This window comes from Candoia aspera, chromosome 5 (genome assembly GCF_035149785.1).
Source record: "Candoia aspera isolate rCanAsp1 chromosome 5, rCanAsp1.hap2, whole genome shotgun sequence".
In the NCBI taxonomy this organism is placed as follows: domain Eukaryota; kingdom Metazoa; phylum Chordata; class Lepidosauria; order Squamata; family Boidae; genus Candoia; species Candoia aspera.
In genome coordinates, this window is record NC_086157.1 from 38,091,282 (window position 1) to 38,106,981 (window position 15,700).

The window sequence follows — 15,700 nt, forward strand, 5'->3', positions numbered from 1 at the left end:
ACAGTAACATAATAAATAAGTAGCACCAGCAAATACTTAAGTTTAGGTTAAGCACAGAATGTGCTTGTTTGCTTTTCCCTAGCTTTATGCAACTAGCAAACAGCATTTGCTGATTAGCTTAGTTTAGTGCGTTTCCTAATACAGTTACTTACTAATCAGGAGAAAAGAGAGAAGGCATCAGTGGATTAAGTCAGCAAAGCCAATGTTTTACTATAAACATAGATAAGCATAACATGTAACTTTTTAATAAATTTCCTGCTCTAGTCTTTTTTCTCAATGTTGTGAAGCATGGCTGATTTCAAATTAGAATGAGAAGACTAGATCAGGAAAGGAAGCGGATTTTTAAAAAGTCTGTCTTTGAAAGATTACAACACATGCATTTTAAAAAAAATACAGGTTCTCTTTTCACTCCACTGGCAAACATTTATGTACATAAAGTGAGTTCTCTATATTTCATAACATTTATATGTTCAACACAATCCACACTAGAATGAAGGATGAACAGATCATCTATATGTGACATATTTTGATTTTTTTAACATTTAATGTGTGACAATTTTCACTCTATCAAATTTCCTCATCATTCTGAGTTTTAAAAAATAAAAATGAAACTTATATATACATGCCCATCATGCAAAAGAACATCACGGAAAAAAGCACAAAAGGTGTGAAAAGTAGTAACCTGAAGAAAATAAAAGCATAAGATCAGAAAAAGAACAGTAAACATAGATACATCTAGAGTATGCCAATACCATTCATTACACCTCTCCATATCTTTTATCCTTGCAAACCATCTTTGCTTCAACCATAGTCCTCCGTATATATCTTGCCTTTTGTTTTTTAAATTCTTCACTTCTCTCTTTTGAAAATCTTATCAACTTGGCCAAAGCACACCTATTTCAGTGTTTCCCTCCCTCCATGTACTGTTTTATAATTCAGTACTCATGTATTCATTCTATATGGTCAAACCACCTTATTTCACTTCTTTGATATTAAATCCACTTTAGTTTAGCACCCATTCATTCTTGACCCTAACTTTTATTATTTTACCTCATACATTGTACTCAATTGACTTTTACACTTCTCCAGGCTTATTCAACTCTTATTTCATATAACAAAGCACATCCTTAAATACAGAAATGTTCGCTTCTTCAAAAAACATTTATTCCTTGCATTTGACCATATTCATTATCTTACTATCAGCCTGTTGTTGTGTATTCATTTAGTTGCTTCCAACTCTTCGTGACTTCATGGACCAGCCCACGCCAGAGCTTCCTGTCGGTCGTCAACACCCCCAGCTCTCCCAGGGACGAGTCCGTCACCTCTAGAATATCATCTATCCATCTTGTCCTTGGTTGGCCCCTCTTCCTTTTGCTTTCCACTCTCCCTAGCATCAGCATCTTCTCCAGGCTGTCCTGTCTTCTCATTATGTGGCCAAAGTATTTCAGTTTTGCCTTGAATATCATTCCCTCAAGTGAGCAGTCTGGCTTTATTTCCTGGAGGATGGACTGGTTTGATCTTCTTGCAGTCCAAGGCACTCTCAGAATTTTCCTCCAACACCACAGTTCCAAAGCATCGATCTTCCTTCTGTCAGCCTTCCTTATGGTCCAGCTCTCGCAGCCATATGTTACTACGGGGAACACCATTGCTTTAACAATGCGGACCTTTGTTGTCAGTGTGATGTCTCTGCTCTTAACTATTTTATTGAGGTTTGTCATTGCTCTTCTCCCAAGGATTAAGCGTCTTCTGACTATCAGCCTACTTGTAACTTAATGTTTGACTATCCATTTCACCATCTTCCACAAACATTCTATCATGGCATACAAATCTACCTACATGCTCTGTTTTTTAATTATTTATTCTATATCCACTTTCCTGTCAACGCAACTTTTCTGGTCTTTGATACATTATTTTCACATCCATATTCTTTGTTGCAACATATAATCTAGATAATATTTGCTGCAGATTACTCAGGTTCTCAGGTGGCAACATGGCATTGTCTGCATACAAAAGTATATGTAAATTAATGTCACGAAATAACACATCTCTAGTATCATCACAATAATTTCTTATACATTTATTAAAAATGCATTAATAAATGTATTAAACAAAGGGATATCACATGATTTCTATTCCTGCTCAGCATCAAACCATTTGCTAAACATTCCATTTATTTTCACCCATAAAATACTGTACTTAGAAACCATCTTGTCCAAAAAGGAGAAAGTTGTCCTTGGTTAACTACAGTATTTGGGACCAGGAACTCTATCACTAAGCAACATGATCATAAAGCCATAATCACATGACTATGCCAATTTACGACAACAGTTCCGACAGTTCCAGTTGCAGTCATCAGGCGAATCCCATGTGGTTGTTAAGCACAACAATATGTGATTGCCATTTGTGACTCCTGCCAGCTTCCCCATTGACTTTGCTTGTCAGAAGCCAGCAGTGAAAGTTGCAAATGGTGATCACGTGACTGCGCGATGTTGTGGCTGTCGTAATTGCGAGCTGGTTGCCAAGTGCCTGAATCGCAATCACGTGACTGCAGAAATGCTGCAATTTAGTACTGTCATAACTTTGAAAAGTTGCTGAATGAATTATCATTAATCGAGGACTACCTGTGTTCATTTTATCCAACACTTTTTCTAAATCAACTAGCATACAATAAATGTTACCACATTTATACACTCCTTAATGACATTTCAAAGAACAGAAATCTGAGTTGCAGAATCCTGTCCAACTTAATTGTATTTTCACATTGCACTTCCCTACGTTTGTTCATTATAATCCCTTTACACTTTTATTCAGAATTCTGCCAAATACCTTCTAAGGCACACATAGCAAACTAAAATTAAATACATTCCAAATTATTTCATCACATTTATTTTTAATTTTATTTATTCTGGTGAGATCTCTCTTAATTCACTTCCAAAACAATTTTAGATTTCCTTAAAATCACTCTGAATTTTCGCCACCTTATAATACTAACTGTACATTGTTCTCTTTCATTATATTGCTTGCAACTATCACTGAACAAGTTATACAGTATCTTTTTCTTGGCCTCATTTTTTGCAGCAATTTTTCTCCTATATACATTTTTCTCATCCACAGCCTCCTTCATTTCACAATTCCATGAAGATTCTTTTTTTTTAATGTGTTCCACTAGAGCAATCCCACACACTTCTGTGGCTCTCTAATAACATTCTTCTTGTTCTCTTCCAAGCTTTGCCTACATACTTTTTCTCACAATTATTCTGTTTGGAAGTTAATTTATTTTTGAATACTTTTCATACTGGACTTGAATGTTTGCTTCCTATAATATTTCTGGTTTTTTTCAACCTTGTTCTTATGTGCTTTTTCTCCAAAGATGCACTCTTGACTCTACCAAATAATGGTCTGTCTCACATTCAGAACTTCTCTTCACCCTTGTATCTTTCACTAATTCTATCCAACTTTCATCAAAAACAGTCTAATCAATCATACTGTGGATTTATTTCTTTTCCATGGGTATGCATGAACAGATAATCAAAAAATTCTCTAAGCAGCTGCTAAAAATATAACCGCCACTGTCATTCGAGGGTCTCTGAATAAATACCTTTTTGTGTGATTCCTGCCCCTCCATTCATGCCATCTAACTGACAAATGTTTGTCCCCTGGACTGCATTTGTTCAGAATGTTGCACAGGGTCCCCCCCAATTCATCACTGGTTCTCCCATTACCTTCATTTTCTGGAGTGTAGCAATTCCAATGGATCCCAATTCACACTTCTGATAAATGTTTTAGCCCCTTCCTTCATGATTAAGCCTATGTTTTAATACCATGTATTCATACACTAGCCCAAAGATCAATAACCTTCATTCAGGTCTCGTATATCCTTTCCCCTTCTTTTAGTTTCACAGGCACATAACATTTCTATGTTTCTTCATTGCCATGATCTTTACTGTATTATTCATTTCTTAAATTCCACATCACAATCTTCCATATGCATGATCATCACTAGGTAAGGTATGGATATCAGCTTCCACAACTGATCATGACTTTGGTCACTTGAAGACTTTATATAATAGTTCTTAAGTAGTGAATGAGTAAATGAGCTACTCTGGGATGCTAAAGACATTACTGATTTGTTTTAGAACATGTTGGCTGTATACCTCAAAGAGAACAGAAGCCCTGTTCTACCCTAAGCATGCTCATGCTACTGTATGCAAGCCAAGAGGTCTAATCTAGAGTCCATCTTGCAAGGCATACTATTTCCCATATCCCATCGTTAGGAGATATATGCAGCGTATTCATATACAGTCAGGAGATAACAAACATTTCCTTAATTTAGTATACAACATGTCCTAATAAATCCATTTTTGTACACAATTCTTGAATTGTGAAGTGAATAATAAAATTTGGGAATATGTACAATCTAAAAAGTCAGCAGCCGGAGGCTCCATAGGCAGGCCCCAAACTCTTTTCTATGGCCTTCAGAACTCAGTCCAACATCACTTCCTGAAAAATAGTGATTGTCCACTATTTTTGACAATGCATTTAATGGTTACAAGAAGTAAAGTAGCTAATATTATTTTAAAAGTTGTCAAAATCAGTGTATAGACACAACCTACAATATGATAGAATGATGTCAATTTGAATCTGAACAATCAGTATTACAATGATCCAAGCCATGCTCCAGTCAAAGATACAGAGGAAGCAGGAAGTGAACATTTCTACGGCAACTGGCAACAACCCATTGACACAATATCTTCCCCTCCCCCAAAAAAGTCTTATAAAATGGAGGAGACTTAAATACTAAAGTTATAAAGAAAATAGATTAATGGGGGCATCTAACTTTGGTGTACCTAATGAAGCAGGCAGTAGACTAACCAACTTGCCAAGAAAATTCAATGTTTATAGCAAATACTTTATTCCAACAATATGAAAAACAACTCAACACATGGACACTACAGGATGGACGATATTGAAATCAAATTGATTGTTTATGCAGGGTAAGCAGATATGGAAAAGCTCCATTCAGTCAGCAAAAACAAGGTCTGATATTACTGCAGCTCAGATCACAAAGTCCTGCTTGAAAAATTACAACTTAAACTTTAAAAAGCAAAGAAAATAATCAGACCAACAAGATATGATTTCAACAATATTTCATATGATTATGCAGTGAAAGTACAGATTTATTGCATTAGATTTGATAGAATATTTGAAGCACATTGCACTGAAATCTGTGACATCATTAAAGAAGAAGCAAATAAAAATACCTTGAAGTGCAAAAGACAGCAAAATCATTATCTGCTGACATGTATAAAATAGGAAAACAAAGGCAGAAAACAAAAAGCAACAGACACAGAGGAAAAAATGCCCAACTAAACACTGAGTATGAGAGAAAAGCAAGAAGGGACAAGGAGTTATATCTAAATAACGTAAAGAAACTGAGGATAATAATTAAATGGCAGAACAAAATAATTATTTATGAAAATTAGATAAATTAAAGAAAACTTTCATGGAAAGATAAGCATATAAAAGATATGATCATTGAACTAGAGCCATATATTTTGAGTTGTGAAGCCCTAAAAATACTGGTAACAACAAGCCTTCAGGAGTTGATGTAACACTGTAGAACTATGTAAAATTGTACAAGAAGATAAGTTAAAGTGCTACCCATGGTTTTTAAACAGATAGTGGCCAAGAGATTGAAAAGGATAAATTTATATTCCAATATCCAGAAAGGACAGTGCTACAGTAGTATGTTCAAACTACTGAACAAGCAAATAATCACATGCTTACAGATTCACAGGGATTATGACTATAGCCATGAAATAAAGAAACTTCTGCTAATTAGGGAGAAAAAATATGGCAGGTCTAAACAAAATAGTGAAACTCAAAGGCATCTGATAACCAAGTCATATAGGCCATGCGTTTCCAACTGTGACATAAGTCAGAAAGGCTGGTGCTAGATAAATTTCTGGAACATATATTAGACCACAAAAACAACAAATTATCCAGTCAGTATGAAGTAAATTAGGGACGCGGTGGCGCTGCGGGTTAAACCGCTGAGCTGCCGATCGGAAGGTCGGCGGTTCGAAACCGCGCGGCGGGGTGAGCTCCTGTTGCTAGTCCCAGCTCCTGCTCACCTAGCAGTTTGAAAACATGCAAATGTGAGTAGATCAATAGGTACCGCTTCGGCGGGAAGGTAACGGCGTTCCGTGTCGTCATGCCGGCCACATGACCACGGACGGGTCCTTATGGACAACGCCGGCTCCAAGGCTTAGAAACGGAGATGAGCACTGCCCCCTAGAGTCGGACACGACTGGACTTTACGTCAAGGGAAACCTTTACCTTTACCTATGAAGTAAATTGCTCATTGGAAGTGCTAATAATGAAACTAAAAGTTAAATCTTTTGGGTACATAGTGCAAAATTAAGAGTTACTTAAGATCCCAATACATGGAAAAATCAAAGACACTCAAAAAAGACTGACAAGGTGGATAGATACTATCACTAATGACACAAGTGTGAGCTCAGAAGAACATAAATAAGGAGTTACTGAGGCAACATTTGCAAATGACATCCATCACATCAAGAAGAGTTGGAAGCAACTGAACTCCTGAACAACAGCTAGAGGAATAACATACACATTGCACCACCAGGGCTTCCAACCAGATTTGCATCATTACTATCAGTTGTAGTCAATCAGCTAAAGTATTATCCGTGCAGAAGAAACCTTCAGAGGAGTCTGTGGCTTCAGAATTGCATTTTAAAGAATCCCTTTGAACAAATGTTCACCATAATTCTTGCGATAGTCGTTAACAGAAGCCCATTGCAAGCACTCTTATAAAGTTTTTGAAAGTGGTTGATATTATATGGGTAATAACATGGTATCACAATTCCTATCCCATTTTATAAATGTACCAGCAGCATGTTCTTTAAAGACAAGACACCGAATTATTATCAATTTGGCACAAAGAAGCAAAATTTTTAAAGTACAGATAATTTGGCTGAATATCAGTATTTCACAATTTAATGAAAAGTTTACACTTGGAAATTTGTAATATTCGTTTTTTGAAATCTAAAACTTTGGAATTGAACACATGTACTTGTAACAAAACCTATAATGCTTCTGATCCAAGATCAGAAATACAGTAAAGAGATGAAAAAAGAAAACATTTGTAAAGGAAAACAATATGTAAAACAACAAACACAATACATAAAAGAAATCATAACAGTTTAAAATATGGAGCAAAACTGAACTTAAATCTATGGATAAACATACTTGTTATGCCATAATTTTTCTCCTACGCACTGCCCCAGAAACAAATTTCACCACCTTGTCAGTAATGTCAGAGTTTGATAAAAGGGCAGTGACCTGAAATGTGTCTGATCTACTTGGATAGTTAACTTAAAAGATGTGTTATCAGTAAATTTTGGGAATGCTTGTAAAAGGAACAAACAATGCAATAAAATTTGTGTCACTGAAGTGACAGACGCTAAAAAACAGGAGATCATAGTCCTTCTTAATGTGGGACACTATAAATCTACCCTATATAATTGTAGAAGGCAGATCATTTAGTCAGGCTAGTGAAAATCCACAGCAGTACCTTTGAGAGAAGCATGTGGAAGCTGAAGAAGACAATGGCAAATCACTGCCATATCGTTGCCAAGAAAAAATCATGGACATGCATGGAGTTACCAGAAATCAAACTCGAGTTGTATACTCTTGACTGAAGATCAGTACACTCTTTCTTTCTGGGATGGTTGTCCTCTTTCACTGAGCACACAGTTTCAGGAGGGATGAAAATAAAGTGATAAGGGAGGAAGGGAACACCCTCCTAGCTAGCCAGATCAGTCAAATCAATCCTGGTGATCAATATGGTGACAGATATCACAGCCAGATTGCCCTCACTTCCAAACCTGAGTCAAGAGAGCCATTACAAAAAATGCCCTTCCCCAGCCATTAGTGTGAGGTATTTTGCTAGTTCCAAAATAAACTTGAACTCACTTTGGCATACAATAGAATGTACAACCATAGAAATTGTTGTTGTAGTATACATAACAGTTCAACTGAAACCAGGATCCATGGTGCTGAACAGAGTAATTTGGAACAGATTTTCATTTACCCAAGCAGAGGAAAAACATATGAACTAACTACCTTCCAACTCTGACTTTCCATGAATCCCTGTCCCTGATCTATTTATTCATAGCTTCAGTATGCTGTGAATGATAATGCTGCAGCAGTTGCACCAAAAAGAATATAAATCTTTCCACTTTTGCTGTATGCAAAATAGTGGGGAAGAGAAGAACAAGAAGGAATACTGGATTTGGTGACTACCAGGTCTGCTTTCAAATCAGAGTGAACCTTGTGATCAGGACCACAGTCACAAGAGTTTTAGGCATGTCACCCCATCTCTGGTTTGCAGCAGCTGTATGAGGATCTTTTGTCAGTTGAATTAGTTGTATTAGTTTTATTTTATGAAACAGATGAGTGACTTAAACTTCCACTTAACCTCCAATAAGCAGCTTCAATGCATACAGAAAGAGGCATAATTAGTCTTTACAAATACTGCTGCCCTTCCCTTCAATGTTCTATATACATTTAGCAAGGGTAAATTTTTCTTTGCAAATTTCATATTTCATAATAAAGCAATAATATTACTGGCATTTTTGGAAAATCAGATTTTAAAAGAGCATCACTTGAAAACTCTTGCACCAATTCCTTTCAAATGGCATGTACTTCACTCATCATAGCTCTCTAGCTTGCCTACAAATTCTGCTGAAAGGCTAAAAATTATGCTTGTGTTTCTTCAGCTATACTGTAGCTCCATTTTTCCAAATATTTCTCCAGATCTGGACTAAATCGACCATTTCAGAAGTTCTGAATGTAGTCACGGTATCAGACCAGATCGACTCTGCCTATCCTCTAGTAAAAATTAAATGGCAGACTTTGTATTTTTGTTGACATGTAACCTTTGTTTTGGGCTGAGCAGTGAGCCAATGAACTTGATTACCTAACATGAAGCAGGTATCCACTGGCTTTGGAAATTTCAACCAGTATTTTTAGCTGCCAAAAGATCAATTAAGCTGGTGGCAGACTAGTTGGGGTATACGCTCTGTGCTTGTACCATGTTTGTGTTTGTTACTTTAGATGCTTATTTTAAACTTTCCATTTATTATGTGGCATTGTTTAATGAATCAGGTACCTACAAAACTCAAGAAACTCTGATGAACAAATGTGATTAAACAGCAGTCATCTGACAAAGACTAGCCTTGAGAAGACTCCATCCATGTAAACAGTTTGGGTGACTCGTAGCACATTCTACCTCACAAGTTGTAACTGTGAGGCTAAACTTAAGAAAGATACCCATGTAAGTTACCTTGAGCTCCTGAAAAAGGGTGGGATACCAATCTAATAAATAAATGAATAATAAATAAATAAATACTTAGAATAATAAGTTGCAGTATACATTGCATGGTACAATAGATAAATATTCGAAGGACAAGGTAAGAAAGTATGCCTGGTAAGAAAGTATGTCAGTACACTGCATGTATCTCCTGGTTGGTGGAATGAAAGCAACATCATGTTGGCTTGCAAGGTAGCCTTTAGGCAGAGAACCTAATTCATATAAACTAGCACAGGCATATTTTGGATTAAGCAACTTCATAGAAGATATTAATAGCTTCTATTCAAAACACTTACATATAGCATCAGGCCCCAGACATTTTGATATCACTTTCAGGAGAACAGGAGTGGGAATGTGCTATTTCACTCATGTTCTATTCATGTATTAGTATCTTGTTGGTCACTGTGGGAATAGAAACATGCTGGAATTCAGGGTCTTTAGTCTGATTCAACGTAGTTCTTTTAATATTCTTATTACATAACTTATGTAGACCAATAATGGACAATGTATGATTTTCCATTGCAAATCCCAGGAGCTCCAATCAGCCTGGCTAATGTTCAAGAATACTTGGAATTATAATTCAATAACAGTTGGAGAGGCACATAATGCCCACACATCTAGGTGCTGGGAAAAAATAAGAAGAAAATAAAGCTAACTGATAACCAACGTAATGATAGCACTATAGAGAAATTATACCACATTATACCCACAAAGTATGGGACAGAATAGAACTGGGCTAGAAGCCTTAAAAAGTATTTGTACACCTATTATCTTTCATGTAGAATTTTCCAATATAATAAGCAAAGTTTTGATTAGTATTCCTTTTTAGTTTGTCAGGAGAAATCAGAGAATCAAGGCTATAGGAGGAGTGGAAGGCTGATATATTAAAAGAGAATCATACAGTATATTAGCTTTTCCTTAAACATATTGGATGGACCACTGCAATCAACATGTGCCTGAAAATGTGGAAGAAGAAAAGAGCTCAGTGGCCCTATTATAACTATACCCATAATCACAAATGGATTGCCCTATCCTGGTTTGTAGATTAAGTAAAGCCTTACTCATTATCAAATATTTTCCCCAGATTATTTATCACTTTTGTCATTATTATTTTCCTGCTCAGCTTTTTTTAAAGTAAAGTGGCTAACAAGAGGTAATAAAAATAAACAATACACAAAAGATGAGCAATGTAGCTCAATTAGGAGAGAAAAACAGAACATGTACCTTCCAAAGACGCAGAGGGGGAAAAAAAGTTGTCCTGAACAGTCTGCTCCCCTTCCTCACACATACATAGAAAAACACATTTCAGTCAGCAACAGAAAAAACGTATCTAGGGGAACAGACCCATTTCTAAAGGAAGATATTCCCTAACACTGGTATATCAACTGAAAAGCTTCTATCCTTTGACCTACCCTGACAAACCACAATGGATAGAAATTGAATGAGGATCTCTGATAGGAAACTTAAAGGAGATGACAGTCTTTAAGTTATGTAGCAGCCTTAAGTTTCTAAAGCTTTTAAGGTTTAAGGTTCTAGCAGCTTAGTGTTTTAAGGTAAGAACCAATATTCTAAAGGGAGCAAAAAAAACCCTAATATAAGTTATTATGTAGTGTGCAATAAATATGTTTTGCCAGCCATCCTCAGAGAATATTCAAGCAGGATTATTCTTGATCCACTGAAATTTCAGATCAGGATATCTTTTCAGAGGCAGCCCTACCATGTTGAATTTGTATATTGCTAATACGTAACTGATCACAGCCAATAAAAAGAATACATTTAAAAAGGAAACACAGGCAAGCTAGCCAGGGCTGGTTATAGAGCACTCCCAGCCCTTCCCCTGGTAAATCTGCTAACAGCTTTGAATCAATGACCAAATGTTTTAAGAGAGAATGAAACTTGATCTAACGAAAGCTGTATATTTACCCATAGAGTGACAAATGTACAGTATTTTCATCTTCTGTTTCATTGCACTATTATACTTAGATTCTTTAAGAAACCTTTTAAACTTGCTGATGGAACTAGTTATCACAAAGGAAACACAGGATCTCATAAGGCTAATAAGAGGGTTGGTGGCACTTACACAGAAAAGTCAGCAGGCAGAAGAAAACACTTAACTTGGCTACCCATCAATTTTTTCCTAATTCCCAGCAGGTTTTAATTCTTTTTCTAGCTGTCTCCAGAACCTGGGAGGAAAAAAAGCTTTTGGAAAAGCATTTTTATGCAACATTTGTTGTTCTTAGGAAGATCTGAGTACTTCCCCTACTGCTGACTGTTTTCTCTCCCTTAATTACCTTTTTGCTTCTGAGCTGCATTATCTTAACAAATACAGTGTAGTAAAATGTCTGCTAAGATAGTGTCCTGTTCTGCTCTGACAGCAGCTAAAAGTATAAAATATCATTTTTTTAAATTTGAATTGTAGAACAATATTTAATGTACTCTGATATCACTGAAGTGGATATTTCAACACAAGCTTCCCCCACTATTTTAAAGAAATATAGCTTAAAATATACACTAACATTTCCTGAAGAATAAAATAGGGCAAGTTATCAGAATTTAGGTTGTTGTTTACACATACTTAAGTAGAAATAACTCCCATTAAAATTAGTGGAATAGGCAGTTGTTGTAGGCATGATAGTAGTGGGACAGGAAGAAAATTTGACTGCTTTTTGCTCCTAGCACTTATACATCCCATCTAAAAGGGTCCCTACTCCAAAATAAATTTGGTTAAGGATTAAAGTTCACTGGAAAATATTATGTGGGGAATAAAATGATACCACAAGCAGTTTTCTTTTCCAGGCAGGTGAGCAATGTCTTGATCTCTTATTAAGTATCAGTGTCACATCTGATTTCAGGAAATAAGAAAAAAATCTACCCTCTTCTTTAATTCTCATTATGTGTCACTAAGAATCACAGAAACAGAGGAATTTAAACTTTGCTTTTAAACATAAGACTCTGAAGCTCACAAATCATTTAGAGTCTTAAAAAGTATACATAATAAATCAATCTTTTGCCTTTATTTACTTGGGAACAATTCATGGGCTGACGTGTTTAGTATGTTTCCTCTCCACAAAATATAACTTCATAAGTTTTTTTAAAACAAATTCTGAAATGTATTTTAATACTAATTCCAGTTGTAATGTACAGTTTTGGAACAGAAAGTCAATTAACAACAACAAATACTATATATAGTATTAATATTTATATAAATTTTAAGAGGAAAATTTATTAATTTAGTCTAGTTTTATAGTAGACCGTGCATTATGTGTTTCTTGAAGAATTTTAAATTGGCGAATTTCTGAATATTTGTTCTATTTATTCTTGAAAACTGTGTGTACAAGAGAGAGAGAGAGAGGGAGGGAGAACATTATGTATGTTATTTCTGCTTATATCATTTCCAGGGTTGGGGAATATAGTATCCTTACTATTAAAAATATCTATATAAAATAAAAAAGTAAAATGCATTATGTTTTATATATTTAAATACATTATGATTTTTTTTACATAAATACTCTAAATATTATTTTTCTAGACCAGTTTAGACTCATTATTAACAAAGTTTAAAGTTGTACCTTAAGAGTGTACAATCAGATTAATAGACTGCTTTTATACATATCCTATTTCCCATAGATAGATAGATAGATAGATAGATAGATAGATAGATAGATAGATAGATAGATAGATATGGAAAAAAGCTTCCTGGTTGTTAGTAAAATCACTCTTCTAATGTAATTTTTGTTTTACATAACAAAACTGCAAACTTATCTGTCAGTAAAGACCTACTGAAATCACTGCAGCTTGCTTTGATGTAGACATCTATACACTTATGCACATGACAAAATTAAAGTGAAGTAAACTTAAAATGAACCCAGTTAACAAAACGCTAGCAAAGCCACACATCTTTCATCAGAGGAGAGAGTGGCTTTCTAAGAAGGACGTGGTCATGACTTAGACAATACAAAGCTTTCACACCAAGACAAGCACTAGAGCTCTGGCTGTAATGACATCTGCAAGCCCAACAAACAGCAGGAACAACAGATGCATCTAGGCGACTGAAGTTCCTGTTCAGCACCTGAGACAGCACTCTGAAATCTGGCTATATTCCCTTCAGTCCACTTCAGCAGACAGTCCACCCTGCTGCCATCCAAGAACTAACTGCATATGGCACACCCAAGCCAGCCATTATACTTGATTTTACTGCATTACAACTTCCCAAATCAAGGAAAGGTCTATCAGCAGAGGAAATGTAGCATCCAAAACCATCACGGGGTGGTACGCTAGACAGCAGTTTAGAGAACAGTGGATAAAAAACTCAGGTTAGCAACTGACCTGGTTTGTTTTAGACCCATGCACAAACTTTCCAACTGAAGGAGATACAATGGAGGTGTTTTGTAAATGGCTCTTTATCCACCTGCTGAAAAGGCCTCTTCTTCAATCTGTTTCAACCCCCCTCCCCCTCCACACACACACACAAAACAACATTCCACGCTTGGGCTACCAAGACAAAATTCAGAGTCAGATAAAAATCCATCCATTTGAGGCCACCCTGTCTCATTTTCAGATGGAAATAGCCAGAGGTCTACTCACCATGTTGACTTCAGAGACCATGTCGATACTGGCAATATCTATGTTCATCCCGACATTCACTGGGGGGCCTAATGAAGAAAAAGAGACGGCGTCATTGTGGCATATGGTTGCCAGGCGCCCAGGGGTTGGGGGGCTCTCGTCTTCATCGGCAGAACCCCCACCCCCCACCCATTTACCTCACACCCAGAACGCCGAAGGGAGGACTACGGGAGCCTCCCCAAGGCCTCTCACCTCCGAAATCCGGTCTGAGGCGAATGTCGTAGCCTTTCAACAATTTATCCACAGTTTCTTTCACGAAGGACATGTTCCCAGGATCGTTCACACTGTGGAAGAAGGAGTTTGAGGGGGAGCCGGGCAGGGAGGCGGGCATGGGCGAGGGCATCAGAGAAGTCAGAAGAGATGGCAGAGGGATAGGAAAGTGAAGTAGCGGGACGGGCCAAAGAGATCGGCCGGGATGAAGAAGAAGTCGAAAGGAGGAAGAGGCAGCAAAGCAGGAGGGGTAAGGAAGGGAAAGAGGTTGTACGAAAGCTCTGGTCAGTTCGGTTCCTCAGCGAGGCGCAGCCTTCCTTGCCGTGTCCCCTCCCCTCCTCCCCGCCAGCCGCTGCTCCTACCTCTGGGCGCAACAGACCACGGCCACCAGGACGGGAGCGGAGAAGAAGCCGAAGAGCCTGCCTCCCCCAAAGCCCCACATCCCTCCGTTCCGGGCTCCCTCGCCGCCGCCGCCGCTGCAGCCGCCGCCGCCGCGTGCGGTTCCGGCTGCCCGAGAGCCGCTGAGGAAGAGGCGGAGGCGAGCGTCCCCCTTCCCCTCCTCCGGCACGTCCCCCCTCCCGGTAGCGCTGCGAAGCTCTGGAGGAGAGGCTGAGGAGGGCTTCTCCACCCCCCCCCCCGCCCACGCGCGCGCCCGCTCGAGCTGGACCCCACCCGGCCGCCTGCCTCGCCGCGCCGAGGCTCGGATTCGCTGCTCAGGGCACTGGCGAGATGCGGCCGTGGGGCTCCGAGGGGTTCCTCCTCCTCCTCCTCCTCCTCCCCCGAGGAGAGTTGTGCCGGCCGTGGACGGCGTCCATGGATTGCCGCGGAGGCACCCACGAGCTGTTTCGCCCGGACGCTTTGTCCCGATTGCGTCCACCTCCGGCTCTCTCCCTCTCCAGCGGGAATCACCAGCAGCCTTCCCCACCCCCACTGCCCCTCGCCGCCGCCGCCGCTCTGCTGCCTCCACGAAGGCGGCAGCTGGCGACGAGACCAATCTGTGGGCGCACAAGGGAGCGCGAAGCCAGGCGTTAAGCAAGCCACGGCCGCGGGGAGCACCAGCCACAGGTGAAACTGCTCCCGAGGCGTTGCGGGCGGAGGGGGCCGGTCCCTCCCGCGCACCCCCGAGGGGAAGCTGGCGCGCGGTGGGGGGGGGGGGGAAGAGGCAGGCTGGGGAGGCGCAGACCTGGGCCCGGGAGGAGCTGCCCTGTCGCCCTGACCTCGCGGCCTGGCTAGCTAGCTCTGGCCGACAGTTCCGACTCCGAGCACTCGAGGGCAGTTTTTAAGTCCCGTCGAGGTTCTTAGTTCAGGGACTAGGCTACCTGCTCTTTGCTCTTTCCAATAAACTGTTCATTATCTGTAATTTGTTTTTATGTCCCTAATAAACTGTGTCTTAGCATCTGCTGAGATTTCTTCATTGGTAACATTTATATGCTTATCTTACTTTTTGCAGCTCAGCCACTTCACAAAACA

General features: G+C 38.9%; 1 protein-coding gene across 1 annotated transcript in view; it reads right to left on the minus strand.

Moving 5' to 3' along the window:
* GABRB3 (gamma-aminobutyric acid type A receptor subunit beta3) overlaps positions 1-14,690 on the minus strand; it is a 126,384-nt gene extending 111,694 nt beyond the window's left edge. Inside the window, exons 1-3 of the mRNA XM_063305009.1 lie at positions 14,593-14,690; positions 14,213-14,304; positions 13,982-14,049 (exon numbers count right to left, since the gene is read on the minus strand). Of these exons, the coding sequence (XP_063161079.1) occupies positions 13,982-14,049; positions 14,213-14,304; positions 14,593-14,672 (240 nt within the window). The 5' untranslated portion in view covers positions 14,673-14,690. The remainder of the gene's footprint in view (positions 1-13,981; positions 14,050-14,212; positions 14,305-14,592) is intronic.
* Between the last annotated feature and the right edge of the window lie 1,010 nt (positions 14,691-15,700).